Raw genomic sequence first — 25,878 nt, 5'->3', positions numbered from 1 at the left:
CGCTGTCTCGGGGGGGGGCTTTTTCCTTCGCAGGCCACCCTGGTGACGTGGAAGATCCTGCAGGAACCCCGCGTGCCACGGGTAGCGACGGTCTATTTCCCCCGCCTGTTTGTGCACCTGCTCTTCCAGGTGTTCTTCAGCACAGAAGAGGTGCCAGAGAAGGTGCATACCTTCTGGAAGGATTGCCAGGAAGAGCACGGCCTTGCCACCAGCCCCAACAGGTGCTCCATCCCAGTCGCCCTATCCCTGCCGCGTGGCCTGCCAAGGAGCCAGTGAGTGCCAGCGTGACCTGGGCTTTGCTCTGCACACAGGTTTGCAGTGCAGACCCTGAAGTGCCTGCTCTGCCTTCTCCAGTGTGAGCACGTGGTGCTGTCAATGGAAGGCAAGCGTGGCTGGGACGCGCTGCTCTGCGTTGATAGCCACCACTATGCCGTGGCGCTGCTGGCCGGGTGAGACCCCCCTTGTCCCCATTGCTCCCGGCATTTGTGCCCTGTGCCCGGGCTGTCGCACAGGGGCCCCGCGGCTGTGGGCCAAAGGGACGAGGGAGAGCCAAGCAGACTGGCAAAGGCCTGCAAAGGAGGGTGCCCAGGAGCAGCCACATGCATGTCCAAGGGCCCAGGTCCCCCGGCAGGGTGCTGGGGAAAAACAAGAACTGTGTGACTCAGTGCTGGCAGAGGCTTCTCCCCCTGCCTCAGGGTCTTAGTGCCATTTTCCGCCTTCCAGGGAGATGCGCCACGCATCCAGGCACTTGTCTAAGTGCATCTTATGCTGCCTCCTTGAGATGCTCGGCACAGGGATGCCCTACTGGGATTTCCCTGCCCTGGCATTCCTTGCGGAGGTGAGCCTGAAGGCCAGCACTACCTGGCTCAGCTGCCTGCCAGCTCTCTGCCCTCTGGTGGCCGCAGCCGCCCGGGACGGTGCCCGCGCCCTGTGCTGCTGCCTGGGCCCAGGCCTGTGCGGCTCCGGGCTCCTGCCGGCCGGCTCCCCCGTCACTGCCCTGTGCCTTTCAGGTCCTCGAGTGCCTGGACTTGAGGGAATGCAGGGACAGCGTCATGGATGTCTTGTCAAGGCACCTGCGCAGGGAGCGCGCGGACATTGGCAGCCAGCTTCTCAGGGTCCTCCTCCCGCAAAGGGACGCTTCCCCGCTGGTGAGAAGAAGGGGGCAGCGGCTGAAGCCGTGCAGGCAGCGCGGGGCCGGGCAAGGCAGTGGCTTGGCCTCGCCTGGGCTTCGGGCGCTGGGGCAGCTGCTCCCAGCCAGCTCTCCTGCCTCCCGCTTCAGTGCCCCAGCACTTGGCCACAGGCCTTTGGCCTCTGGGCCCCGCCGCACGGCAGCAGGGTGGCCTTTCACAAACTTGCCTTCCGCACAGGCCGAAAGAATGTGGAGCCTGACCGAAAGGCTGGCCGAGCTCCCGCGGCTCAGGATCACCACCGTTCTGCTGGGCTATCTCTTCCTGGACAACGGTGCCCGCATACCCAGCCCCATCGCCCTGCAGCTGGCAAAGCTGATCCTGCCGCTCTTTGACAACGTAAGGCTCTGCGCCCCCAGCCACGGCCACTGGCTGCTGCCCGCACACTTGGTGCCCTGTGCAGATGCAGGCCTGCGCCAATGGGGGCCAGAAGCGGCCCATGCTGAGCTCTTCTTTCCTTCCTCTTCTACAGGCTGATAGCCAGGTGCAGCAGCTCTCCATGACTGTCTTGCAAAGCTTGATGTCTGCTGTAGAAGAAGAAGGAAAAGAGCCCCTGATGACACAAGTGTGGCAGAGCCTGCTCCCACTGTTCTTCCGCTGCCATGATGAGAATCAGCATGTGGCAGAGGTGAGGACTCGTGGGCTGCTGCTCTCCTCCTGGCAGGGGTCTCGGCCGCCTCCTGCCCTGCGCCTGCTGGCCCGCTGCCTCCTCCAGGCCATGGCACAGGGACGCGGGTCCCGTGGCCTGGGCTGCGGGGCCATCTCCACGTCTCTGCTGCTCTCCAGGCTTCCCAGGAAACGCTGCTTGGTGCGGTCAAGTTCCTGAAAAGGAAGGATCTCGAGAGAACTGTGAAGAAAGAGAAACTCTCCAAGTTTGCCGAGATCCTGGTAAGGACGGCCTGCAAGGCCCAGCCCCAGCCTGGAGAAGGCCCCCGAGGGCGATGCTCAGCATGCAGGCTGGGCGGCTGTGCCCCTGCCCGCTGCTACACGCAGAGGCCACGCGGGCTCTTCTCCAGGCTCCCGTGGGCCTGAGCCGGGCGCCCATGGAGCCCCGGCCCGGCGGGCTGCGGGGCGGGGCCGGCACCGCGGCTCCCCGGGCAGCAGCCGGCCCTCTGCCGCCTCCCCTCGGGAGCCCGGTGCCAGCGGCTGCTGGCCGCGCCTCAGGGCTGCGCGGGCAGGGGAGGCCGGGGCTGGGCGCAGGCAGCGCCCGGCCGAGGGGCTGAGCCCGCGCCAAGCCTTCCCTCCCGCCGCTCTCTCCAGCTGGCAGAGGACAGGAGCAGAGCGGCCGAGCACCTGCGCCGGGCCCTGCGCTACCTGGAGAGCCCACAGGAGCCCCTGCGAGAGGCGGCCATCAGGTTCATGGGTGAGCCACGAGGCCGGGCTCCCTCCCCGGCCCGCCGCAGCTCGGTCCCAGCCCCGCCTGCCGGCCCGGCAGCGCCAGCCGCGCCCGGCGCCGGCAAGCCCCGCCTGGCCTCGGCGCCGCTGCCGCCCTCTGGCAGCCGTGCCCTTGGGCGGCAGCGTGCGGCAAGGGCCCGGCCTGAGCTTTCCCTGGCCAGCAGGCCGTGTGGCCACAGCGCCCACAGCGCCGCTGGCAGGGAGCTGTGCCGCTGGGGCCGTGACAGGCTCTGTGTTCACAGGGATGGCCGGGCGGCACCTGAGGGGGCAGCAGCAAGAGCTCCAGCTGATCTGCACTGGTGAGTGAGGGCAGCGGGCTGAGCAAGGCGGCCGGCGGGGCGAGAGCCGCCAGCCCCGCCCCGCCTGTGGAGGGCTCTGCTCCCGTGGGCAGCGCACACTGAGATTTCAGGCCCACGTGTGCCATTCGTGGCCAGCAGCTTCAGCCTGATCCCCTGGCTGCCTGCTCCCCACTCCTGGCCATGCCAAGAGCCGGCTGGGATGGCCCTTGCAAGGGGGCTCTCTCCTTGCCTCCCCGCAGATGCAGCTTCTGACCGTGCCTCTGTTCCTCTCTCTTGCAGCCCTGGAACGCCTGACGGAGGACACCAGCAGTGCCCTGTCCCAGCTGGCACTGGAAACGCTGCGTGTCCTCCGGGCAATACAGCGTGGGCCATACACCATCTTCCAGAGGCTGCAAGATCAGCTGCGCAGGGCACGCAGGCCTCGGCCTCGCCTCTCCGGGCTCAGCTGGCTGCATTGCGGGAGCTCTGGGGAGAGCTAAGCTGGGAGGCTCTCTTTGCCGGGGCAACGCGAGCCAGGGGCAATTTTCCTTTTCTTTTGGATTTTCCCTTTTCTTTTCCATTTCTTATTTATATTTTAAATAGCACGTAGAGTATCTTTTGGTTTTTGTATATATTATATATATATATTTTTGTTTTAATATATATATGTAAAAAAATAATGTGTTATTTAGTAACATTATATATAATCCGTTACTATATTATATTATAGTAACATATTATATATATGTTACTATATTAAGTAAAACGCACAGATATTTTTTTTTTTTTTATATATATATGTTAGTTAATGTAGATTATTGTAAATAAATAAATTCGAGGATGTGTTATAATACACAGATTGCCAAGAGCTTTTCTTTGCTGCCCTGGGTCTGCAGGGCAAGAGGCAGGAAAGGGTGAACAGGGTGCTTGTGCTCAGCAGCAGAGCAGGCTGAGGGCTCCTGTGGCCCTGAAGGGGGAAAAGGCTGCTTGTGCACAGCCAGCTGCCCAGGCGTGCAGTGCCGCAGGGAAAACGGCCAGAAGCCCCGTTGGCCTTTGGTGCTTCCGCTGAAGCCTTTGTGCTGCCGACAGAGCGGCCGGGCAGGGGCCGGAGCTGCGGGGATCCCTGCCAGAGCGGTGCCTGGAGATGGCCACAAGCCCCGTGCCAGGCAGGAAGCGCCAGCCGTGTCCTCCTGCCCCTGTGCTGCGGGCTGCCTTGCTGAGGGCTCCCAGGGGCCTCTGGATGGGGCTCCTCCGCAGCTGCTGTGGGGCTGCGGCGCTGCTGCCGGGCAGCTGGGCCGGCCTGGGGGCCACCCCGAGGGGCTGGGGCACTGGGAAGCCCTGAGCAATTGGCTGTCAGAGGCCACAAGCAGCCCCCTGGCAGCCGCCTTGTTCCTGCCGCACTTGACTTGCAAGGCGCAGCCTGGGCACTCTGGAACTAATAGCGCATCGGTGTTTTCGGAGAGCGAAATGCAGGGAATCCTCAGAGCTTTGCTCTTGTCAGCAAAGCTTTAAAGCATTAAAGATAGCATTTTAAAGCTTTTTAAAGCATTAAAGACAGCATTTGATCTGAAACCTTGGAAAGGGCTTCCAAACCGAGCGGCTCCAAGGGAGAATGTGCATTTCTAGTTGATAGCATAGACACATGGAGGAAAGTTGAAGGCGAGGAAAGTGTAGAGTTGTAGAGTTCAAGATCTAGAAAAAATGAAAGTAGTTCCAATGGTAAACAAGAAGTTTAGGATGCAGTGCCCTAGGTTTGTGTGTCATAACATGATTGGCTAAGGAAGCTTACTATGTAGCATGAGTCCATAAGAGGAAATCTTGCAGCATGGGGTCCAAAGCATAGACATGCTTGTTGGCAGTGTTGTCTCTTTGGCCAACAAATCCTTCAAAGCTCTTGTAACTTGTGGCCTTGTGAGCCATGGGGCGGAGACGTGAGCCAAACTCACCCTTCCTGTCTATGTGGAAGATAAGGAAAAGAAATGGCATCATCTGAAAACTCAAGAGCTCTGCTTTCCAGCTCCTTCCAAACTCCTTGGAATCCCGCAAAGTGTGATTTAGCTACAAACAGATGACAAGGACTCTTCATGCTGGCTCTTTGACTCCAAAGCAGCTGCCTTAGAATCTTTCCCATAAGCCTGTGTAGTTATGTGCCAGAAATGGATCAACTGAAGAAACTTTGAAGGATACTTGGGGAGAAAGCCTGCCTGCAGGGGTCCCTGCTGATTGTGAAGTGTGCCACCAGCTGCAGGCCTTTCTGGGCTAAAAATATCATCAAGTCGCTTGCGCTTGCTCTTTTTGGCCTCTAAAAGCTGGGCCCACTTTTGGGCAAATTTGGAGACCTCATCTATGGGTGGATGGAGCACCCAGGATTTTCCCAATTGCAGGTCCCCGGTGGAAAAGGGGGCTCCCCAGCAACTGCGCATCTGCAAGATGATAAACAATTGTCTTGGTTTGAAAAGCCGGGTGTCTGCTAAGGAAGGCAGAAGCCTTCTCGGAAATGGAAAACGTAAACCCCCTCCCTTCCAATGATTATCATTTAGACATTAAAAAGCTCTCAGGGAAAGAGACGGGAATAGGACTGAGCCCGCAGAACAGGGCAGCGTTTGCTGATGGCCTGAGCCCTTGCTAAAGATCCTGTCGGGCTGTCTTAGACACCCGAGGCCAGGGATTGCTCCCAGCCTGGGCCGCTTTGCTTGGGCTGGGGGCGGCCCCAGGGCAGAAGGCAGCGTCTGCAAGGGCCCTGGGTGCCACGCTGCAGAACGGTCAGCGTGGCATGGAACGGAAGCCGTATCCAAGGGCCCTTGGTGACAGAAGCTTGCCCGGGTGCACGGAACCCTCAACGGTGCAGAAGGGGACAGAGCGGTGCCGTGAGGAGCCCCCGCACAGCGCGCTCGTTCCCTTCTGAGCCGGAGCTTTTCCACGGCCTTGTTGCTGCGGCTGAGCTCGAGGCCAGCGCACAGAACTTGCTGACCCGTGGCCTTCCGAGGCCTCAATTGTGCCGCTGCCCTCAAGGGCAGAGCGTGGGACTTGGTGCCCCGAAGCTTTTCCAGGGCATCTCTCCTGCAAGTCGCTCCGGTCACTGACATGGAGCAGAGAGCCCCGAGAGTGCCCAAGCTGGCTTGGGTAGAGGAGGAGGAGGAGGAGGAGGAAGAACGCCCTGGAGCCGCCCCAGCACAGCAGACTGAGGAGGTGGTGCCATTCCATCCACCGCAGGAGGGTGAGTGGCAGAGCTGGGCCGCAGGGCTGGAGCCTGCAGCCAGCTTGGCCCCATGCCATCCCATTGCCTGGGGACATGCCCAGGGACAGGATGGAAGAGGGGCTGGGCAGACAGGCTGCAATGGCCCCGCTCCTTCCCCCTGGGGCATGCCAGGGCTCTCCCTGCCTGGGGAGCACGGCTCTAGGCCGTCTTCTCCGGCCTCTCCCGCAGCCCCTCAGCTCTGGCTGCGCTCTCTCTTTGCCAGATGCAGCCGTGGAGCGCACGCCAGAGCAGGAATCCAGCCTTGGCCGCTTCCGCAGAACAGCGCAGGTACCTGCAGCCACCCCCAGCTGGGCTGGGCCTGCTGTCCCTGCTCAGCCGAGCACCGTGTGTGGAGCACTCCATGTAACAGGCCCGGCTTCTTGCCCTTCTCCTACAGCTCGTTCTCGCCTTCGTCCAGAGCATTCGGCAGGGAGAGACCAACAGCACTGGGCTCAGAGCTCACTCAGAGCTCCTCAAACTTGAGACCAGTGCCACCCTGCTGGATTTGCTGGTGGACAGGGCTGTTTGCAGGCCAGAGCAAGTAAGCAGCCTGTGGCCAGGCTTCAACTCCCCCGTGAGTCACGTGGCTTCCCAAGCCACGCCTGCTGCTCCCTGGGAGCCTTTGAGGCCACGGCAGTGCGCTGGGAAGGGAAGCACTTCTCTGGGGACGCTGGGGACATGGCTCCCTCTGGCAGCTTTCCCAGTCTCCCCGTGCCTTCTCCAGGTGCCCGCCATGGTGAGCTACATTCACCGATGGCTCGTGGCCAACGCTTCTGCCGAGCACAGGCTGGACAAGACCCTGCTCAATCTCACCAGAGCACACCCGGATGACGTGGCCGTGACGCTCCTGCGTGTGGCCCCGTCCTGTGACAGGTATGGGGCCCACCTGCCCAGAGGGCTCAGGCTTCCCCACCCATCACCCTGTACAGCCAGTGCCAGCTGTCTGAGCAACAGAGAGTTCCAGGGACCTCTGGCTGCTGCCTTTCTCAGCCCTGGCATGCCAGCCCCCGAGCCTGCTGCCATGCTCCCTTGCTGCCCCTCAGGGCGCTGTCCCCACAGGGCCGGGCTGCCTGGCTGCTGCTGGCCAGGGGGCCAGCGGGCAGAGGCAGAGCCGGCGCTCAGCCCGGGCCCCTAGCCATGCCCAGGCCACGGTGCTGTGCCTGAGACCTGCCCTGAGACGGAGCTCTAACCCCGCAGAGCTGCCCTCGCCATGTGGAAAACCATCATGTGCTCGCCCAGGACTGCGGAGCCAGTGCTGCTGATCCTCCTGCATGTGCTGGGCAGCTGGCCAGAGCGCAGCACGTGCACCTCGGATGGGGACGAAACGGCTGTCTTTGCCCTGGCTGTGAGTTCCTGCAACTGGCCTTTGCTGGCCCCAAGGCCGCCTCTGCAGCAGCTCTCCTATGCTCTTCCCCCGCTGCATCTCCCTGCCTCAGGCACTGGCCTGAGACTTGGCCCAGGGGCAGCTTCAGGCCCACCAGGCCCCGTGCTCCCCCTGCGTCTCTCCGGGCCTCTCCCTGCCAAGCTCAGGCCCTGCCACACGGACGCCTGGGCACTGAGCGCTGTCTCGGGGGGGGGCTTTTTCCTTCGCAGGCCACCCTGGTGACGTGGAAGATCCTGCAGGAACCCCGCGTGCCACGGGTAGCGACGGTCTATTTCCCCCGCCTGTTTGTGCACCTGCTCTTCCAGGTGTTCTTCAGCACAGAAGAGGTGCCAGAGAAGGTGCATACCTTCTGGAAGGATTGCCAGGAAGAGCACGGCCTTGCCACCAGCCCCAACAGGTGCTCCATCCCAGTCGCCCTATCCCTGCCGCGTGGCCTGCCAAGGAGCCAGTGAGTGCCAGCGTGACCTGGGCTTTGCTCTGCACACAGGTTTGCAGTGCAGACCCTGAAGTGCCTGCTCTGCCTTCTCCAGTGTGAGCACGTGGTGCTGTCAATGGAAGGCAAGCGTGGCTGGGACGCGCTGCTCTGCGTTGATAGCCACCACTATGCCGTGGCGCTGCTGGCCGGGTGAGACCCCCCTTGTCCCCATTGCTCCCGGCATTTGTGCCCTGTGCCCGGGCTGTCGCACAGGGGCCCCGCGGCTGTGGGCCAAAGGGACGAGGGAGAGCCAAGCAGACTGGCAAAGGCCTGCAAAGGAGGGTGCCCAGGAGCAGCCACATGCATGTCCAAGGGCCCAGGTCCCCCGGCAGGGTGCTGGGGAAAAACAAGAACTGTGTGACTCAGTGCTGGCAGAGGCTTCTCCCCCTGCCTCAGGGTCTTAGTGCCATTTTCCGCCTTCCAGGGAGATGCGCCACGCATCCAGGCACTTGTCTAAGTGCATCTTATGCTGCCTCCTTGAGATGCTCGGCACAGGGATGCCCTACTGGGATTTCCCTGCCCTGGCATTCCTTGCGGAGGTGAGCCTGAAGGCCAGCACTACCTGGCTGAGCTGCCTGCCAGCTCTCTGCCCTCTGGTGGCCGCAGCCGCCCGGGACGGTGCCCGCGCCCTGTGCTGCTGCCTGGGCCCAGGCCTGTGCGGCTCCGGGCTCCTGCCGGCCGGCTCCCCCGTCACTGCCCTGTGCCTTTCAGGTCCTCGAGTGCCTGGACTTGAGGGAATGCAGGGACAGCGTCATGGATGTCTTGTCAAGGCACCTGCGCAGGGAGCGCGCGGACATTGGCAGCCAGCTTCTCAGGGTCCTCCTCCCGCAAAGGGACGCTTCCCCGCTGGTGAGAAGAAGGGGGCAGCGGCTGAAGCCGTGCAGGCAGCGCGGGGCCGGGCAAGGCAGTGGCTTGGCCTCGCCTGGGCTTCGGGCGCTGGGGCAGCTGCTCCCAGCCAGCTCTCCTGCCTCCCGCTTCAGTGCCCCAGCACTTGGCCACAGGCCTTTGGCCTCTGGGCCCCGCCGCACGGCAGCAGGGTGGCCTTTCACAAACTTGCCTTCCGCACAGGCCGAAAGAATGTGGAGCCTGACCGAAAGGCTGGCCGAGCTCCCGCGGCTCAGGATCACCACCGTTCTGCTGGGCTATCTCTTCCTGGACAACGGTGCCCGCATACCCAGCCCCATCGCCCTGCAGCTGGCAAAGCTGATCCTGCCGCTCTTTGACAACGTAAGGCTCTGCGCCCCCAGCCACGGCCACTGGCTGCTGCCCGCACACTTGGTGCCCTGTGCAGATGCAGGCCTGCGCCAATGTGGGCCAGAAGCGGCCCATGCTGAGCTCTTCTTTCCTTCCTCTTCTACAGGCTGATAGCCAGGTGCAGCAGCTCTCCATGACTGTCTTGCAAAGCTTGATGTCTGCTGTAGAAGAAGAAGGAAAAGAGCCCCTGATGACACAAGTGTGGCAGAGCCTGCTCCCACTGTTCTTCCGCTGCCATGATGAGAATCAGCATGTGGCAGAGGTGAGGACTCGTGGGCTGCTGCTCTCCTCCTGGCAGGGGTCTCGGCCGCCTCCTGCCCTGCGCCTGCTGGCCCGCTGCCTCCTCCAGGCCATGGCACAGGGACGCGGGTCCCGTGGCCTGGGCTGCGGGGCCATCTCCACGTCTCTGCTGCTCTCCAGGCTTCCCAGGAAACGCTGCTTGGTGCGGTCAAGTTCCTGAAAAGGAAGGATCTCGAGAGAACTGTGAAGAAAGAGAAACTCTCCAAGTTTGCCGAGATCCTGGTAAGGACGGCCTGCAAGGCCCAGCCCCAGCCTGGAGAAGGCCCCCGAGGGCGATGCTCAGCATGCAGGCTGGGCGGCTGTGCCCCTGCCCGCTGCTACACGCAGAGGCCACGCGGGCTCTTCTCCAGGCTCCCGTGGGCCTGAGCCGGGCGCCCATGGAGCCCCGGCCCGGCGGGCTGCGGGGCGGGGCCGGCACCGCGGCTCCCCGGGCAGCAGCCGGCCCTCTGCCGCCTCCCCTCGGGAGCCCGGTGCCAGCGGCTGCTGGCCGCGCCTCAGGGCTGCGCGGGCAGGGGAGGCCGGGGCTGGGCGCAGGCAGCGCCCGGCCGAGGGGCTGAGCCCGCGCCAAGCCTTCCCTCCCGCCGCTCTCTCCAGCTGGCAGAGGACAGGAGCAGAGCGGCCGAGCACCTGCGCCGGGCCCTGCGCTACCTGGAGAGCCCACAGGAGCCCCTGCGAGAGGCGGCCATCAGGTTCATGGGTGAGCCACGAGGCCGGGCTCCCTCCCCGGCCCGCCGCAGCTCGGTCCCAGCCCCGCCTGCCGGCCCGGCAGCGCCAGCCGCGCCCGGCGCCGGCAAGCCCCGCCTGGCCTCGGCGCCGCTGCCGCCCTCTGGCAGCCGTGCCCTTGGGCGGCAGCGTGCGGCAAGGGCCCGGCCTGAGCTTTCCCTGGCCAGCAGGCCGTGTGGCCACAGCGCCCACAGCGCCGCTGGCAGGGAGCTGTGCCGCTGGGGCCGTGACAGGCTCTGTGTTCACAGGGATGGCCGGGCGGCACCTGAGGGGGCAGCAGCAAGAGCTCCAGCTGATCTGCACTGGTGAGTGAGGGCAGCGGGCTGAGCAAGGCGGCCGGCGGGGCGAGAGCCGCCAGCCCCGCCCCGCCTGTGGAGGGCTCTGCTCCCGTGGGCAGCGCACACTGAGATTTCAGGCCCACGTGTGCCATTCGTGGCCAGCAGCTTCAGCCTGATCCCCTGGCTCCCTGCTCCCCACTCCTGGCCATGCCAAGAGCCGGCTGGGATGGCCCTTGCAAGGGGGCTCTCTCCTTGCCTCCCCGCAGATGCAGCTTCTGACCGTGCCTCTGTTCCTCTCTCTTGCAGCCCTGGAACGCCTGACGGAGGACACCAGCAGTGCCCTGTCCCAGCTGGCACTGGAAACGCTGCGTGTCCTCCGGGCAATACAGCGTGGGCCATACACCATCTTCCAGAGGCTGCAAGATCAGCTGCGCAGGGCACGCAGGCCTCGGCCTCGCCTCTCCGGGCTCAGCTGGCTGCATTGCGGGAGCTCTGGGGAGAGCTAAGCTGGGAGGCTCTCTTTGCCGGGGCAACGCGAGCCAGGGGCAATTTTCCTTTTCTTTTGGATTTTCCCTTTTCTTTTCCATTTCTTATTTATATTTTAAATAGCACGTAGAGTATCTTTTGGTTTTTGTATATATTATATATATATATTTTTGTTTTAATATATATATGTAAAAAAATAATGTGTTATTTAGTAACATTATATATAATCCGTTACTATATTATATTATAGTAACATATTATATATATGTTACTATATTAAGTAAAACGCACAGATATTTTTTTTTTTTTTATATATATATGTTAGTTAATGTAGATTATTGTAAATAAATAAATTCGAGGATGTGTTATAATACACAGATTGCCAAGAGCTTTTCTTTGCTGCCCTGGGTCTGCAGGGCAAGAGGCAGGAAAGGGTGAACAGGGTGCTTGTGCTCAGCAGCAGAGCAGGCTGAGGGCTCCTGTGGCCCTGAAGGGGGAAAAGGCTGCTTGTGCACAGCCAGCTGCCCAGGCGTGCAGTGCCGCAGGGAAAACGGCCAGAAGCCCCGTTGGCCTTTGGTGCTTCCGCTGAAGCCTTTGTGCTGCCGACAGAGCGGCCGGGCAGGGGCCGGAGCTGCGGGGATCCCTGCCAGAGCGGTGCCTGGAGATGGCCACAAGCCCCGTGCCAGGCAGGAAGCGCCAGCCGTGTCCTCCTGCCCCTGTGCTGCGGGCTGCCTTGCTGAGGGCTCCCAGGGGCCTCTGGATGGGGCTCCTCCGCAGCTGCTGTGGGGCTGCGGCGCTGCTGCCGGGCAGCTGGGCCGGCCTGGGGGCCACCCCGAGGGGCTGGGGCACTGGGAAGCCCTGAGCAATTGGCTGTCAGAGGCCACAAGCAGCCCCCTGGCAGCCGCCTTGTTCCTGCCGCACTTGACTTGCAAGGCGCAGCCTGGGCACTCTGGAACTAATAGCGCATCGGTGTTTTCGGAGAGCGAAATGCAGGGAATCCTCAGAGCTTTGCTCTTGTCAGCAAAGCTTTAAAGCATTAAAGATAGCATTTTAAAGCTTTTTAAAGCATTAAAGACAGCATTTGATCTGAAACCTTGGAAAGGGCTTCCAAACCGAGCGGCTCCAAGGGAGAATGTGCATTTCTAGTTGATAGCATAGACACATGGAGGAAAGTTGAAGGCGAGGAAAGTGTAGAGTTGTAGAGTTCAAGATCTAGAAAAAATGAAAGTAGTTCCAATGGTAAACAAGAAGTTTAGGATGCAGTGCCCTAGGTTTGTGTGTCATAACATGATTGGCTAAGGAAGCTTACTATGTAGCATGAGTCCATAAGAGGAAATCTTGCAGCATGGGGTCCAAAACATAGACATGCTTGTTGGCAGTGTTGTCTCTTTGGCCAACAAATCCTTCAAAGCTCTTGTAACTTGTGGCCTTGTGAGCCATGGGGCGGAGACGTGAGCCAAACTCACCCTTCCTGTCTATGTGGAAGATAAGGAAAAGAAATGGCATCATCTGAAAACTCAAGAGCTCTGCTTTCCAGCTCCTTCCAAACTCCTTGGAATCCCGCAAAGTGTGATTTAGCTACAAACAGATGACAAGGACTCTTCATGCTGGCTCTTTGACTCCAAAGCAGCTGCCTTAGAATCTTTCCCATAAGCCTGTGTAGTTATGTGCCAGAAATGGATCAACTGAAGAAACTTTGAAGGATACTTGGGGAGAAAGCCTGCCTGCAGGGGTCCCTGCTGATTGTGAAGTGTGCCACCAGCTGCAGGCCTTTCTGGGCTAAAAATATCATCAAGTCGCTTGCGCTTGCTCTTTTTGGCCTCTAAAAGCTGGGCCCACTTTTGGGCAAATTTGGAGACCTCATCTATGGGTGGATGGAGCACCCAGGATTTTCCCAATTGCAGGTCCCCGGTGGAAAAGGGGGCTCCCCAGCAACTGCGCATCTGCAAGATGATAAACAATTGTCTTGGTTTGAAAAGCCGGGTGTCTGCTAAGGAAGGCAGAAGCCTTCTCGGAAATGGAAAACGTAAACCCCCTCCCTTCCAATGATTATCATTTAGACATTAAAAAGCTCTCAGGGAAAGAGACGGGAATAGGACTGAGCCCGCAGAACAGGGCAGCGTTTGCTGATGGCCTGAGCCCTTGCTAAAGATCCTGTCGGGCTGTCTTAGACACCCGAGGCCAGGGATTGCTCCCAGCCTGGGCCGCTTTGCTTGGGCTGGGGGCGGCCCCAGGGCAGAAGGCAGCGTCTGCAAGGGCCCTGGGTGCCACGCTGCAGAACGGTCAGCGTGGCATGGAACGGAAGCCGTATCCAAGGGCCCTTGGTGACAGAAGCTTGCCCGGGTGCACGGAACCCTCAACGGTGCAGAAGGGGACAGAGCGGTGCCGTGAGGAGCCCCCGCACAGCGCGCTCGTTCCCTTCTGAGCCGGAGCTTTTCCACGGCCTTGTTGCTGCGGCTGAGCTCGAGGCCAGCGCACAGAACTTGCTGACCCGTGGCCTTCCGAGGCCTCAATTGTGCCGCTGCCCTCAAGGGCAGAGCGTGGGACTTGGTGCCCCGAAGCTTTTCCAGGGCATCTCTCCTGCAAGTCGCTCCGGTCACTGACATGGAGCAGAGAGCCCCGAGAGTGCCCAAGCTGGCTTGGGTAGAGGAGGAGGAGGAGGAGGAGGAAGAACGCCCTGGAGCCGCCCCAGCACAGCAGACTGAGGAGGTGGTGCCATTCCATCCACCGCAGGAGGGTGAGTGGCAGAGCTGGGCCGCAGGGCTGGAGCCTGCAGCCAGCTTGGCCCCATGCCATCCCATTGCCTGGGGACATGCCCAGGGACAGGATGGAAGAGGGGCTGGGCAGACAGGCTGCAATGGCCCCGCTCCTTCCCCCTGGGGCATGCCAGGGCTCTCCCTGCCTGGGGAGCACGGCTCTAGGCCGTCTTCTCCGGCCTCTCCCGCAGCCCCTCAGCTCTGGCTGCGCTCTCTCTTTGCCAGATGCAGCCGTGGAGCGCACGCCAGAGCAGGAATCCAGCCTTGGCCGCTTCCGCAGAACAGCGCAGGTACCTGCAGCCACCCCCAGCTGGGCTGGGCCTGCTGTCCCTGCTCAGCCGAGCACCGTGTGTGGAGCACTCCATGTAACAGGCCCGGCTTCTTGCCCTTCTCCTACAGCTCGTTCTCGCCTTCGTCCAGAGCATTCGGCAGGGAGAGACCAACAGCACTGGGCTCAGAGCTCACTCAGAGCTCCTCAAACTTGAGACCAGTGCCACCCTGCTGGATTTGCTGGTGGACAGGGCTGTTTGCAGGCCAGAGCAAGTAAGCAGCCTGTGGCCAGGCTTCAACTCCCCCGTGAGTCACGTGGCTTCCCAAGCCACGCCTGCTGCTCCCTGGGAGCCTTTGAGGCCACGGCAGTGCGCTGGGAAGGGAAGCACTTCTCTGGGGACGCTGGGGACATGGCTCCCTCTGGCAGCTTTCCCAGTCTCCCCGTGCCTTCTCCAGGTGCCCGCCATGGTGAGCTACATTCACCGATGGCTCGTGGCCAACGCTTCTGCCGAGCACAGGCTGGACAAGACCCTGCTCAATCTCACCAGAGCACACCCGGATGACGTGGCCGTGACGCTCCTGCGTGTGGCCCCGTCCTGTGACAGGTATGGGGCCCACCTGCCCAGAGGGCTCAGGCTTCCCCACCCATCACCCTGTACAGCCAGTGCCAGCTGTCTGAGCAACAGAGAGTTCCAGGGACCTCTGGCTGCTGCCTTTCTCAGCCCTGGCATGCCAGCCCCCGAGCCTGCTGCCATGCTCCCTTGCTGCCCCTCAGGGCGCTGTCCCCACAGGGCCGGGCTGCCTGGCTGCTGCTGGCCAGGGGGCCAGCGGGCAGAGGCAGAGCCGGCGCTCAGCCCGGGCCCCTAGCCATGCCCAGGCCACGGTGCTGTGCCTGAGACCTGCCCTGAGACGGAGCTCTAACCCCGCAGAGCTGCCCTCGCCATGTGGAAAACCATCATGTGCTCGCCCAGGACTGCGGAGCCAGTGCTGCTGAACCTCCTGCATGTGCTGGGCAGCTGGCCAGAGCGCAGCACGTGCACCTCGGATGGGGACGAAACGGCTGTCTTTGCCCTGGCTGTGAGTTCCTGCAACTGGCCTTTGCTGGCCCCAAGGCCGCCTCTGCAGCAGCTCTCCTATGCTCTTCCCCCGCTGCATCTCCCTGCCTCAGGCACTGGCCTGAGACTTGGCCCAGGGGCAGCTTCAGGCCCACCAGGCCCCGTGCTCCCCCTGCGTCTCTCCGGGCCTCTCCCTGCCAAGCTCAGGCCCTGCCACACGGACGCCTGGGCACTGAGCGCTGTCTCGGGGGGGGGCTTTTTCCTTCGCAGGCCACCCTGGTGACGTGGAAGATCCTGCAGGAACCCCGCGTGCCACGGGTAGCGACGGTCTATTTCCCCCGCCTGTTTGTGCACCTGCTCTTCCAGGTGTTCTTCAGCACAGAAGAGGTGCCAGAGAAGGTGCATACCTTCTGGAAGGATTGCCAGGAAGAGCACGGCCTTGCCACCAGCCCCAACAGGTGCTCCATCCCAGTCGCCCTATCCCTGCCGCGTGGCCTGCCAAGGAGCCAGTGAGTGCCAGCGTGACCTGGGCTTTGCTCTGCACACAGGTTTGCAGTGCAGACCCTGAAGTGCCTGCTCTGCCTTCTCCAGTGTGAGCACGTGGTGCTGTCAATGGAAGGCAAGCGTGGCTGGGACGCGCTGCTCTGCGTTGATAGCCACCACTATGCCGTGGCGCTGCTGGCCGGGTGAGACCCCCCTTGTCCCCATTGCTCCCGGCATTTGTGCCCTGTGCCCGGGCTGTCGCACAGGGGCCCCGCGGCTGTGGGCCAAAGGGACGAGGGAGAGCCAAGCAGACTGGCAAAGGCCTGCAAAGGAGGGTGCCCAGGAGCAGCCACATGCATGTCCAAGGGCCCAGGTCCCCCGGCAGGGTGCTGGGGAAAAACAAGAACTGTGTGACTCAGTGCTGGCAGAGGCTTCTCCCCCTGCCTCAGGGTCTTAGTGCCATTTTCCGCCTTCCAGGGAGATGCGCCACGCATCCAGGCACTTGTCTAAGTGCATCTTATGCTGCCTCCTTGAGATGCTCGGCACAGGGATGCCCTACTGGGATTTCCCTGCCCTGGCATTCCTTGCGGAGGTGAGCCTGAAGGCCAGCACTACCTGGCTCAGCTGCCTGCCAGCTCTCTGCCCTCTGGTGGCCGCAGCCGCCCGGGACGGTGCCCGCGCCCTGTGCTGCTGCCTGGGCCCAGGCCTGTGCGGCTCCGGGCTCCTGCCGGCCGGCTCCCCCGTCACTGCCCTGTGCCTTTCAGGTCCTCGAGTGCCTGGACTTGAGGGAATGCAGGGACAGCGTCATGGATGTCTTGTCAAGGCACCTGCGCAGGGAGCGCGCGGACATTGGCAGCCAGCTTCTCAGGGTCCTCCTCCCGCAAAGGGACGCTTCCCCGCTGGTGAGAAGAAGGGGGCAGCGGCTGAAGCCGTGCAGGCAGCGCGGGGCCGGGCAAGGCAGTGGCTTGGCCTCGCCTGGGCTTCGGGCGCTGGGGCAGCTGCTCCCAGCCAGCTCTCCTGCCTCCCGCTTCAGTGCCCCAGCACTTGGCCACAGGCCTTTGGCCTCTGGGCCCCGCCGCACGGCAGCAGGGTGGCCTTTCACAAACTTGCCTTCCGCACAGGCCGAAAGAATGTGGAGCCTGACCGAAAGGCTGGCCGAGCTCCCGCGGCTCAGGATCACCACCGTTCTGCTGGGCTATCTCTTCCTGGACAACGGTGCCCGCATACCCAGCCCCATCGCCCTGCAGCTGGCAAAGCTGATCCTGCCGCTCTTTGACAACGTAAGGCTCTGCGCCCCCAGCCACGGCCACTGGCTGCTGCCCGCACACTTGGTGCCCTGTGCAGATGCAGGCCTGCGCCAATGTGGGCCAGAAGCGGCCCATGCTGAGCTCTTCTTTCCTTCCTCTTCTACAGGCTGATAGCCAGGTGCAGCAGCTCTCCATGACTGTCTTGCAAAGCTTGATGTCTGCTGTAGAAGAAGAAGGAAAAGAGCCCCTGATGACACAAGTGTGGCAGAGCCTGCTCCCACTGTTCTTCCGCTGCCATGATGAGAATCACCATGTGGCAGAGGTGAGGACTCGTGGGCTGCTGCTCTCCTCCTGGCAGGGGTCTCGGCCGCCTCCTGCCCTGCGCCTGCTGGCCCGCTGCCTCCTCCAGGCCATGGCACAGGGACGCGGGTCCCGTGGCCTGGGCTGCGGGGCCATCTCCACGTCTCTGCTGCTCTCCAGGCTTCCCAGGAAACGCTGCTTGGTGCGGTCAAGTTCCTGAAAAGGAAGGATCTCGAGAGAACTGTGAAGAAAGAGAAACTCTCCAAGTTTGCCGAGATCCTGGTAAGGACGGCCTGCAAGGCCCAGCCCCAGCCTGGAGAAGGCCCCCGAGGGCGATGCTCAGCATGCAGGCTGGGCGGCTGTGCCCCTGCCCGCTGCTACACGCAGAGGCCACGCGGGCTCTTCTCCAGGCTCCCGTGGGCCTGAGCCGGGCGCCCATGGAGCCCCGGCCCGGCGGGCTGCGGGGCGGGGCCGGCACCGCGGCTCCCCGGGCAGCAGCCGGCCCTCTGCCGCCTCCCCTCGGGAGCCCGGTGCCAGCGGCTGCTGGCCGCGCCTCAGGGCTGCGCGGGCAGGGGAGGCCGGGGCTGGGCGCAGGCAGCGCCCGGCCGAGGGGCTGAGCCCGCGCCAAGCCTTCCCTCCCGCCGCTCTCTCCAGCTGGCAGAGGACAGGAGCAGAGCGGCCGAGCACCTGCGCCGGGCCCTGCGCTACCTGGAGAGCCCACAGGAGCCCCTGCGAGAGGCGGCCATCAGGTTCATGGGTGAGCCACGAGGCCGGGCTCCCTCCCCGGCCCGCCGCAGCTCGGTCCCAGCCCCGCCTGCCGGCCCGGCAGCGCCAGCCGCGCCCGGCGCCGGCAAGCCCCGCCTGGCCTCGGCGCCGCTGCCGCCCTCTGGCAGCCGTGCCCTTGGGCGGCAGCGTGCGGCAAGGGCCCGGCCTGAGCTTTCCCTGGCCAGCAGGCCGTGTGGCCACAGCGCCCACAGCGCCGCTGGCAGGGAGCTGTGCCGCTGGGGCCGTGACAGGCTCTGTGTTCACAGGGATGGCCGGGCGGCACCTGAGGGGGCAGCAGCAAGAGCTCCAGCTGATCTGCGCTGGTGAGTGAGGGCAGCGGGCTGAGCAAGGCGGCCGGCGGGGCGAGAGCCGCCAGCCCCGCCCCGCCTGTGGAGGGCTCTGCTCCCGTGGGCAGCGCACACTGAGATTTCAGGCCCACGTGTGCCATTCGTGGCCAGCAGCTTCAGCCTGATCCCCTGGCTCCCTGCTCCCCACTCCTGGCCATGCCAAGAGCCGGCTGGGATGGCCCTTGCAAGGGGGCTCTCTCCTTGCCTCCCCGCAGATGCAGCTTCTGACCGTGCCTCTGTTCCTCTCTCTTGCAGCCCTGGAACGCCTGACGGAGGACACCAGCAGTGCCCTGTCCCAGCTGGCACTGGAAACGCTGCGTGTCCTCCGGGCAATACAGCGTGGGCCATACACCATCTTCCAGAGGCTGCAAGATCAGCTGCGCAGGGCACGCAGGCCTCGGCCTCGCCTCTCCGGGCTCAGCTGGCTGCACTGCGGGAGCTCTGGGGAGAGCTAAGCTGGGAGGCTCTCTTTGCCGGGGCAACGCGAGCCAGGGGCAATTTTCCTTTTCTTTTGGATTTTCCCTTTTCTTTTCCATTTCTTATTTATATTTTAAATAGCACGTAGAGTATCTTTTGGTTTTTGTATATATTATATATATATATTTTTGTTTTAATATATATATGTAAAAAAATAATGTGTTATTTAGTAACATTATATATAATCCGTTACTATATTATATTATAGTAACATATTATATATATGTTACTATATTAAGTAAAACGCACAGATATTTTTTTTTTTTTTTATATATATATGTTAGTTAATGTAGATTATTGTAAATAAATAAATTCGAGGATGTGTTATAATACACAGATTGCCAAGAGCTTTTCTTTGCTGCCCTGGGTCTGCAGGGCAAGAGGCAGGAAAGGGTGAACAGGGTGCTTGTGCTCAGCAGCAGAGCAGGCTGAGGGCTCCTGTGGCCCTGAAGGGGGAAAAGGCTGCTTGTGCACAGCCAGCTGCCCAGGCGTGCAGTGCCGCAGGGAAAACGGCCAGAAGCCCCGTTGGCCTTTGGTGCTTCCGCTGAAGCCTTTGTGCTGCCGACAGAGCGGCCGGGCAGGGGCCGGAGCTGCGGGGATCCCTGCCAGAGCGGTGCCTGGAGATGGCCACAAGCCCCGTGCCAGGCAGGAAGCGCCAGCCGTGTCCTCCTGCCCCTGTGCTGCGGGCTGCCTTGCTGAGGGCTCCCAGGGGCCTCTGGATGGGGCTCCTCCGCAGCTGCTGTGGGGCTGCGGCGCTGCTGCCGGGCAGCTGGGCCGGCCTGGGGGCCACCCCGAGGGGCTGGGGCACTGGGAAGCCCTGAGCAATTGGCTGTCAGAGGCCACAAGCAGCCCCCTGGCAGCCGCCTTGTTCCTGCCGCACTTGACTTGCAAGGCGCAGCCTGGGCACTCTGGAACTAATAGCGCATCGGTGTTTTCGGAGAGCGAAATGCAGGGAATCCTCAGAGCTTTGCTCTTGTCAGCAAAGCTTTAAAGCATTAAAGATAGCATTTTAAAGCTTTTTAAAGCATTAAAGACAGCATTTGATCTGAAACCTTGGAAAGGGCTTCCAAACCGAGCGGCTCCAAGGGAGAATGTGCATTTCTAGTTGATAGCATAGACACATGGAGGAAAGTTGAAGGCGAGGAAAGTGTAGAGTTGTAGAGTTCAAGATCTAGAAAAAATGAAAGTAGTTCCAATGGTAAACAAGAAGTTTAGGATGCAGTGCCCTAGGTTTGTGTGTCATAACATGATTGGCTAAGGAAGCTTACTATGTAGCATGAGTCCATAAGAGGAAATCTTGCAGCATGGGGTCCAAAACATAGACATGCTTGTTGGCAGTGTTGTCTCTTTGGCCAACAAATCCTTCAAAGCTCTTGTAACTTGCGGCCTTGTGAGCCATGGGGCGGAGACGTGAGCCAAACTCACCCTTCCTGTCTATGTGGAAGATAAGGAAAAGAAATGGCATCATCTGAAAACTCAAGAGCTCTGCTTTCCAGCTCCTTCCAAACTCCTTGGAATCCCGCAAAGTGTGATTTAGCTACAAACAGATGACAAGGACTCTTCATGCTGGCTCTTTGACTCCAAAGCAGCTGCCTTAGAATCTTTCCCATAAGCCTGTGTAGTTATGTGCCAGAAATGGATCAACTGAAGAAACTTTGAAGGATACTTGGGGAGAAAGCCTGCCTGCAGGGGTCCCTGCTGATTGTGAAGTGTGCCACCAGCTGCAGGCCTTTCTGGGCTAAAAATATCATCAAGTCGCTTGCGCTTGCTCTTTTTGGCCTCTAAAAGCTGGGCCCACTTTTGGGCAAATTTGGAGACCTCATCTATGGGTGGATGGAGCACCCAGGATTTTCCCAATTGCAGGTCCCCGGTGGAAAAGGGGGCTCCCCAGCAACTGCGCATCTGCAAGATGATAAACAATTGTCTTGGTTTGAAAAGCCGGGTGTCTGCTAAGGAAGGCAGAAGCCTTCTCGGAAATGGAAAACGTAAACCCCCTCCCTTCCAATGATTATCATTTAGACATTAAAAAGCTCTCAGGGAAAGAGACGGGAATAGGACTGAGCCCGCAGAACAGGGCAGCGTTTGCTGATGGCCTGAGCCCTTGCTAAAGATCCTGTCGGGCTGTCTTAGACACCCGAGGCCAGGGATTGCTCCCAGCCTGGGCCGCTTTGCTTGGGCTGGGGGCGGCCCCAGGGCAGAAGGCAGCGTCTGCAAGGGCCCTGGGTGCCACGCTGCAGAACGGTCAGCGTGGCATGGAACGGAAGCCGGTATCCAAGGGCCCTTGGTGACAGAAGCTTGCCCGGGTGCACGGAACCCTCAACGGTGCAGAAGGGGACAGAGCGGTGCCGTGAGGAGCCCCCGCACAGCGCGCTCGTTCCCTTCTGAGCCGGAGCTTTTCCACGGCCTTGTTGCTGCGGCTGAGCTCGAGGCCAGCGCACAGAACTTGCTGACCCGTGGCCTTCCGAGGCCTCAATTGTGCCGCTGCCCTCAAGGGCAGAGCGTGGGACTTGGTGCCCCGAAGCTTTTCCAGGGCATCTCTCCTGCAAGTCGCTCCGGTCACTGACATGGAGCAGAGAGCCCCGAGAGTGCCCAAGCTGGCTTGGGTAGAGGAGGAGGAGGAGGAGGAGGAAGAACGCCCTGGAGCCGCCCCAGCACAGCAGACTGAGGAGGTGGTGCCATTCCATCCACCGCAGGAGGGTGAGTGGCAGAGCTGGGCCGCAGGGCTGGAGCCTGCAGCCAGCTTGGCCCCATGCCATCCCATTGCCTGGGGACATGCCCAGGGACAGGATGGAAGAGGGGCTGGGCAGACAGGCTGCAATGGCCCCGCTCCTTCCCCCTGGGGCATGCCAGGGCTCTCCCTGCCTGGGGAGCACGGCTCTAGGCCGTCTTCTCCGGCCTCTCCCGCAGCCCCTCAGCTCTGGCTGCGCTCTCTCTTTGCCAGATGCAGCCGTGGAGCGCACGCCAGAGCAGGAATCCAGCCTTGGCCGCTTCCGCAGAACAGCGCAGGTACCTGCAGCCACCCCCAGCTGGGCTGGGCCTGCTGTCCCTGCTCAGCCGAGCACCGTGTGTGGAGCTCTCCATGTAACAGGCCCGGCTTCTTGCCCTTCTCCTACAGCTCGTTCTCGCCTTCGTCCAGAGCATTCGGCAGGGAGAGACCAACAGCACTGGGCTCAGAGCTCACTCAGAGCTCCTCAAACTTGAGACCAGTGCCGCCCTGCTGGATTTGCTGGTGGACAGGGCTGTTTGCAGGCCAGAGCAAGTAAGCAGCCTGTGGCCAGGCTTCAACTCCCCCGTGAGTCACGTGGCTTCCCAAGCCACGCCTGCTGCTCCCTGGGAGCCTTTGAGGCCACGGCAGTGCGCTGGGAAGGGAAGGACTTCTCTGGAGACGCTGGGGACATGGCTCCCTCTGGCAGCTTTCCGAGTCTGCCCGTGCCTTCTCCAGGTGCCCGCCATGGTGAGCTACATTCACCGATGGCTCGTGGCCAACGCTTCTGCCGAGCACAGGCTGGACAAGACCCTGCTCAATCTCACCAGAGCACACCCGGATGACGTGGCCGTGACGCTCCTGCGTGTGGCCCCGTCCTGTGACAGGTATGGGGCCCACCTGCCCAGAGGGCTCAGGCTTCCCCACCCATCACCCTGTACAGCCAGTGCCAGCTGTCTGAGCAACAGAGAGTTCCAGGGCCCTCTGGCTGCTGCCTTTCTCAGCCCTGGCATGCCAGCCCCCGAGCCTGCTGCCATGCTCCCTTGCTGCCCCTCAGGGCGCTGTCCCCACAGGGCCGGGCTGCCTGGCTGCTGCTGGCCAGGGGGTCAGCGGGCAGAGGCAGAGCCGGCGCTCAGCCCGGGCCCCTAGCCATGCCCAGGCCACGGTGCTGTGCCTGAGACCTGCCCTGAGACGGAGCTCTAACCCCGCAGAGCTGCCCTCTCCATGTGGAAAACCATCATGCGCTCGCCCAGGACTGCGGAGCCAGTGCTGCTGAACCTCCTGCATGTGCTGGGCAGCTGGCCAGAGCGCAGCACGCGCACCTCGGATGGGGACGAAACGGCTGTCTTTGCCCTGGCTGTGAGTTCCTGCAACTGGCCTTTGCTGGCCCCAAGGCCGCCTCTGCAGCAGCTCTCCTATGCTCTTCCCCCGCTGCATCTCCCTGCCTCAGGCGCTGGCCTGAGACTTGGCCCAGGGGCAGCTTCAGGCCCACCAGGCCCCGTGCTCCCCCTGCGTCTCTCCGGGCCTCTCCCTGCCAAGCTAGGGCCCTGCCACACGGACGCCTGGGCACTGAGCGCCGTCTCTGGGGGGGCTTTTTCCTTCGCAGGCCACCCTGGTGACGTGGAAGGTCCTGCAGGAACCCCGCGTGCCACGGGTAGCGACGGTCTATTTCCCCCGCCTGTTTGTGCACCTGCTCTTCCAGGTGTTCTTTAGCACAGAAGAGGTGCCAGAGAAGGTGCATACCTTCTGGAAGGATTGCCAGGAAGAGCACGGCCTTGCCACCAGCCCCAACAGGTGCTCCATCCCAGTCGCCCTATCCCTGCCGCGTGGCCTGCCAAGGAGCCAGTGAGTGCCAGCGTGACCTGGGCTTTGCTCTGCACACAGGTTTGCAGTGCAGACCCTGAAGTGCCTGCTCTGCCTTCTCCAGTGTGAGCACGTGGTGCTGTCAATGGAAGGCAAGCGTGGCTGGGACGCGCTGCTCTGCGTTGATAGCCACCACTATGCCGTGGCGCTGCTGGCCGGGTGAGACCCCCCTTGTCCCCATTGCTCCCGGCATTTGTGCCCTGTGCCCGGGCTGTCGCACAGGGGCCCCGCGGCTGTGGGCCAAAGGGACGAGGGAGAGCCAAGCAGACTGGCAAAGGCCTGCAAAGGAGGGTGCCCAGGAGCAGCCACATGCATGTCCAAGGGCCCAGGTCCCCCGGCAGGGTGCTGGGGAAAAACAAGAACTGTGTGACTCAGTGCTGGCAGAGGCTTCTCCCCCTGCCTCAGGGTCTTAGTGCCATTTTCCGCCTTCCAGGGAGATGCGCCACGCATCCAGGCACTTGTCTAAGTGCATCCTATGCTGCCTCCTTGAGATGCTCGGCACAGGGATGCCCTACTGGGATTTCCCTGCCCTGGCATTCCTTGCGGAGGTGAGCCTGAAGGCCAGCACTACCTGGCTCAGCTGCCTGCCAGCTCTCTGCCCTCTGGTGGCCGCAGCCGCCCGGGACGGTGCCCGCGCCCTGTGCTGCTGCCTGGGCCCAGGCCTGTGCGGCTCCGGGCTCCTGCCGGCCGGCTCCCCCGTCACTGCCCTGTGCCTTTCAGGTCCTCGAGTGCCTGGACTTGAGGGAATGCAGGGACAGCGTCATGGATGTCTTGTCAAGGCACCTGCGCAGGGAGCGCGCAGACATTGGCAGCCAGCTTCTCAGGGTCCTCCTCCCGCAAAGGGACGCTTCCCCGCTGGTGAGAAGAAGGGGGCAGCGGCTGAAGCCGTGCAGGCAGCGCGGGGCCGGGCAAGGCAGTGGCTTGGCCTCGCCTGGGCTTCGGGCGCTGGGGCAGCTGCTCCCAGCCAGCTCTCCTGCCTCCCGCTTCAGTGCCCCAGCACTTGGCCACAGGCCTTTGGCCTCTGGGCCCCGCCGCACGGCAGCAGGGTGGCCTTTCACAAACTTGCCTTCCGCACAGGCCGAAAGAATGTGGAGCCTGACCGAAAGGCTGGCCGAGCTCCCGCGGCTCAGGATCACCACCGTTCTGCTGGGCTATCTCTTCCTGGACAACGGTGCCCGCATACCCAGCCCCATCGCCCTGCAGCTGGCAAAGCTGATCCTGCCGCTCTTTGACAACGTAAGGCTCTGCGCCCCCAGCCACGGCCACTGGCTGCTGCCCGCACACTTGGTGCCCTGTGCAGATGCAGGCCTGCGCCAATGTGGGCCAGAAGCGGCCCATGCTGAGCTCTTCTTTCCTTCCTCTTCTACAGGCTGATAGCCAGGTGCAGCAGCTCTCCATGACTGTCTTGCAAAGCTTGATGTCTGCTGTAGAAGAAGAAGGAAAAGAGCCCCTGATGACACAAGTGTGGCAGAGCCTGCTCCCACTGTTCTTCCGCTGCCATGATGAGAATCAGCATGTGGCAGAGGTGAGGACTCGTGGGCTGCTGCTCTCCTCCTGGCAGGGGTCTCGGCCGCCTCCTGCCCTGCGCCTGCTGGCCCGCTGCCTCCTCCAGGCCATGGCACAGGGACGCGGGTCCCGTGGCCTGGGCTGCGGGGCCATCTCCGCGTCTCTGCTGCTCTCCAGGCTTCTCGGGAAACGCTGCTTGGTGCGGTCAAGTTCCTGAAAAGGAAGGCTCTCGTGAGAACTGTGAAGAAAGAGAAACTCTCCAAGTTTGCCGAGATCCTGGTAAGGACGGCCTGCAAGGCCCAGCCCCAGCCTGGAGAAGGCCCCCGAGGGCGATGCTCAGCATGCGGGCCGGGCGGCTGTGCCCCTGCCCGCTGCTACACGCAGAGGCCACGCGGAATTTTCTCCAGGCTCCCGTGGGCCTGAGCCGCGCGCCCATGGAGCCCCGGCCCGGCGGGCCTGCGGGGCGGGGCCGGCACCGCGGCTCCCCGGGCAGCAGCCGGCCCTCTGCCGCCTCCCCTCGGGAGCCCGGTGCCAGCGGCTGCTGGCCGCGCCTCAGGGCTGCGCGGGCAGGGGAGGCCGGGGCCGGGCGCAGGCAGCGCCCGGCCGAGGGGCTGAGCCCGCGCCAAGCCTTCCCTCCCGCCGCTCTCTCCAGCTGGCAGAGGACAGGAGCAGAGCGGCCGAGCACCTGCGCCGGGCCCTGCGCTACCTGGAGAGCCCACAGGAGCCCCTGCGAGAGGCGGCCATCAGGTTCATGGGTGAGCCACGAGGCCGGGCTCCCTCCCCGGCCCGCCGCAGCTCGGCCCCAGCCCCGCCTGCCGGCCCGGCAGCGCCAGCCGCGCCCGGCGCCGTCAAGCCCCGCCTGGCCTCGGCGCCGCTGCCGCCCTCTGGCAGCCGTGCCCTTGGGCGGCAGCGTGCGGCAAGGGCCCGGCCTGAGCTTTCCCTGGCCAGCAGGCCGTGTGGCCACAGCGCCCACAGCGCCGCTGGCAGGGAGCTGTGCCGCTGGGGCCGTGACAGGCTCTGTGTTCACAGGGATGGCCGGGCGGCACCTGAGGGGGCAGCAGCAAGAGCTCCAGCTGATCTGCGCTGGTGAGTGAGGGCAGCGGGCTG

At 62.4% G+C, this 25,878-nt stretch overlaps 2 protein-coding genes across 2 annotated transcripts; both read left to right on the top strand.

The window, feature by feature from the left end:
* Positions 1-1,376: 1,376 nt before the first annotated feature.
* On the top strand, positions 1,377-3,540 carry LOC311155711 (uncharacterized protein; the record flags this gene model as incomplete). The annotated part of the gene is made up of 5 exons (XM_084209079.1): positions 1,377-1,496; positions 2,007-2,075; positions 2,331-2,550; positions 2,825-2,881; positions 3,161-3,540. The coding sequence occupies 5 exons, from the start codon at positions 1,377-1,379 to the stop codon at positions 3,358-3,360; spliced, it is 666 nt and encodes a 221-aa protein (XP_084065205.1). The 3' UTR covers positions 3,361-3,540.
* A 5,494-nt stretch (positions 3,541-9,034) lies between these two features.
* Positions 9,035-11,198, top strand: LOC311155710 (uncharacterized protein; the record flags this gene model as incomplete). The annotated part of the gene is made up of 6 exons (XM_084209078.1): positions 9,035-9,154; positions 9,249-9,266; positions 9,665-9,733; positions 9,989-10,208; positions 10,483-10,539; positions 10,819-11,198. The coding sequence occupies 6 exons, from the start codon at positions 9,035-9,037 to the stop codon at positions 11,016-11,018; spliced, it is 684 nt and encodes a 227-aa protein (XP_084065204.1). The 3' UTR covers positions 11,019-11,198.
* Between the last annotated feature and the right edge of the window lie 14,680 nt (positions 11,199-25,878).

The sequence above is a fragment of the Fringilla coelebs genome, assembly GCF_963513975.1.
Source record: "Fringilla coelebs genome assembly, chromosome: 7".
In the NCBI taxonomy this organism is placed as follows: Eukaryota; Metazoa; Chordata; class Aves; order Passeriformes; family Fringillidae; genus Fringilla; species Fringilla coelebs.
This window is presented reverse-complemented; position numbering and strand designations above follow the sequence as displayed.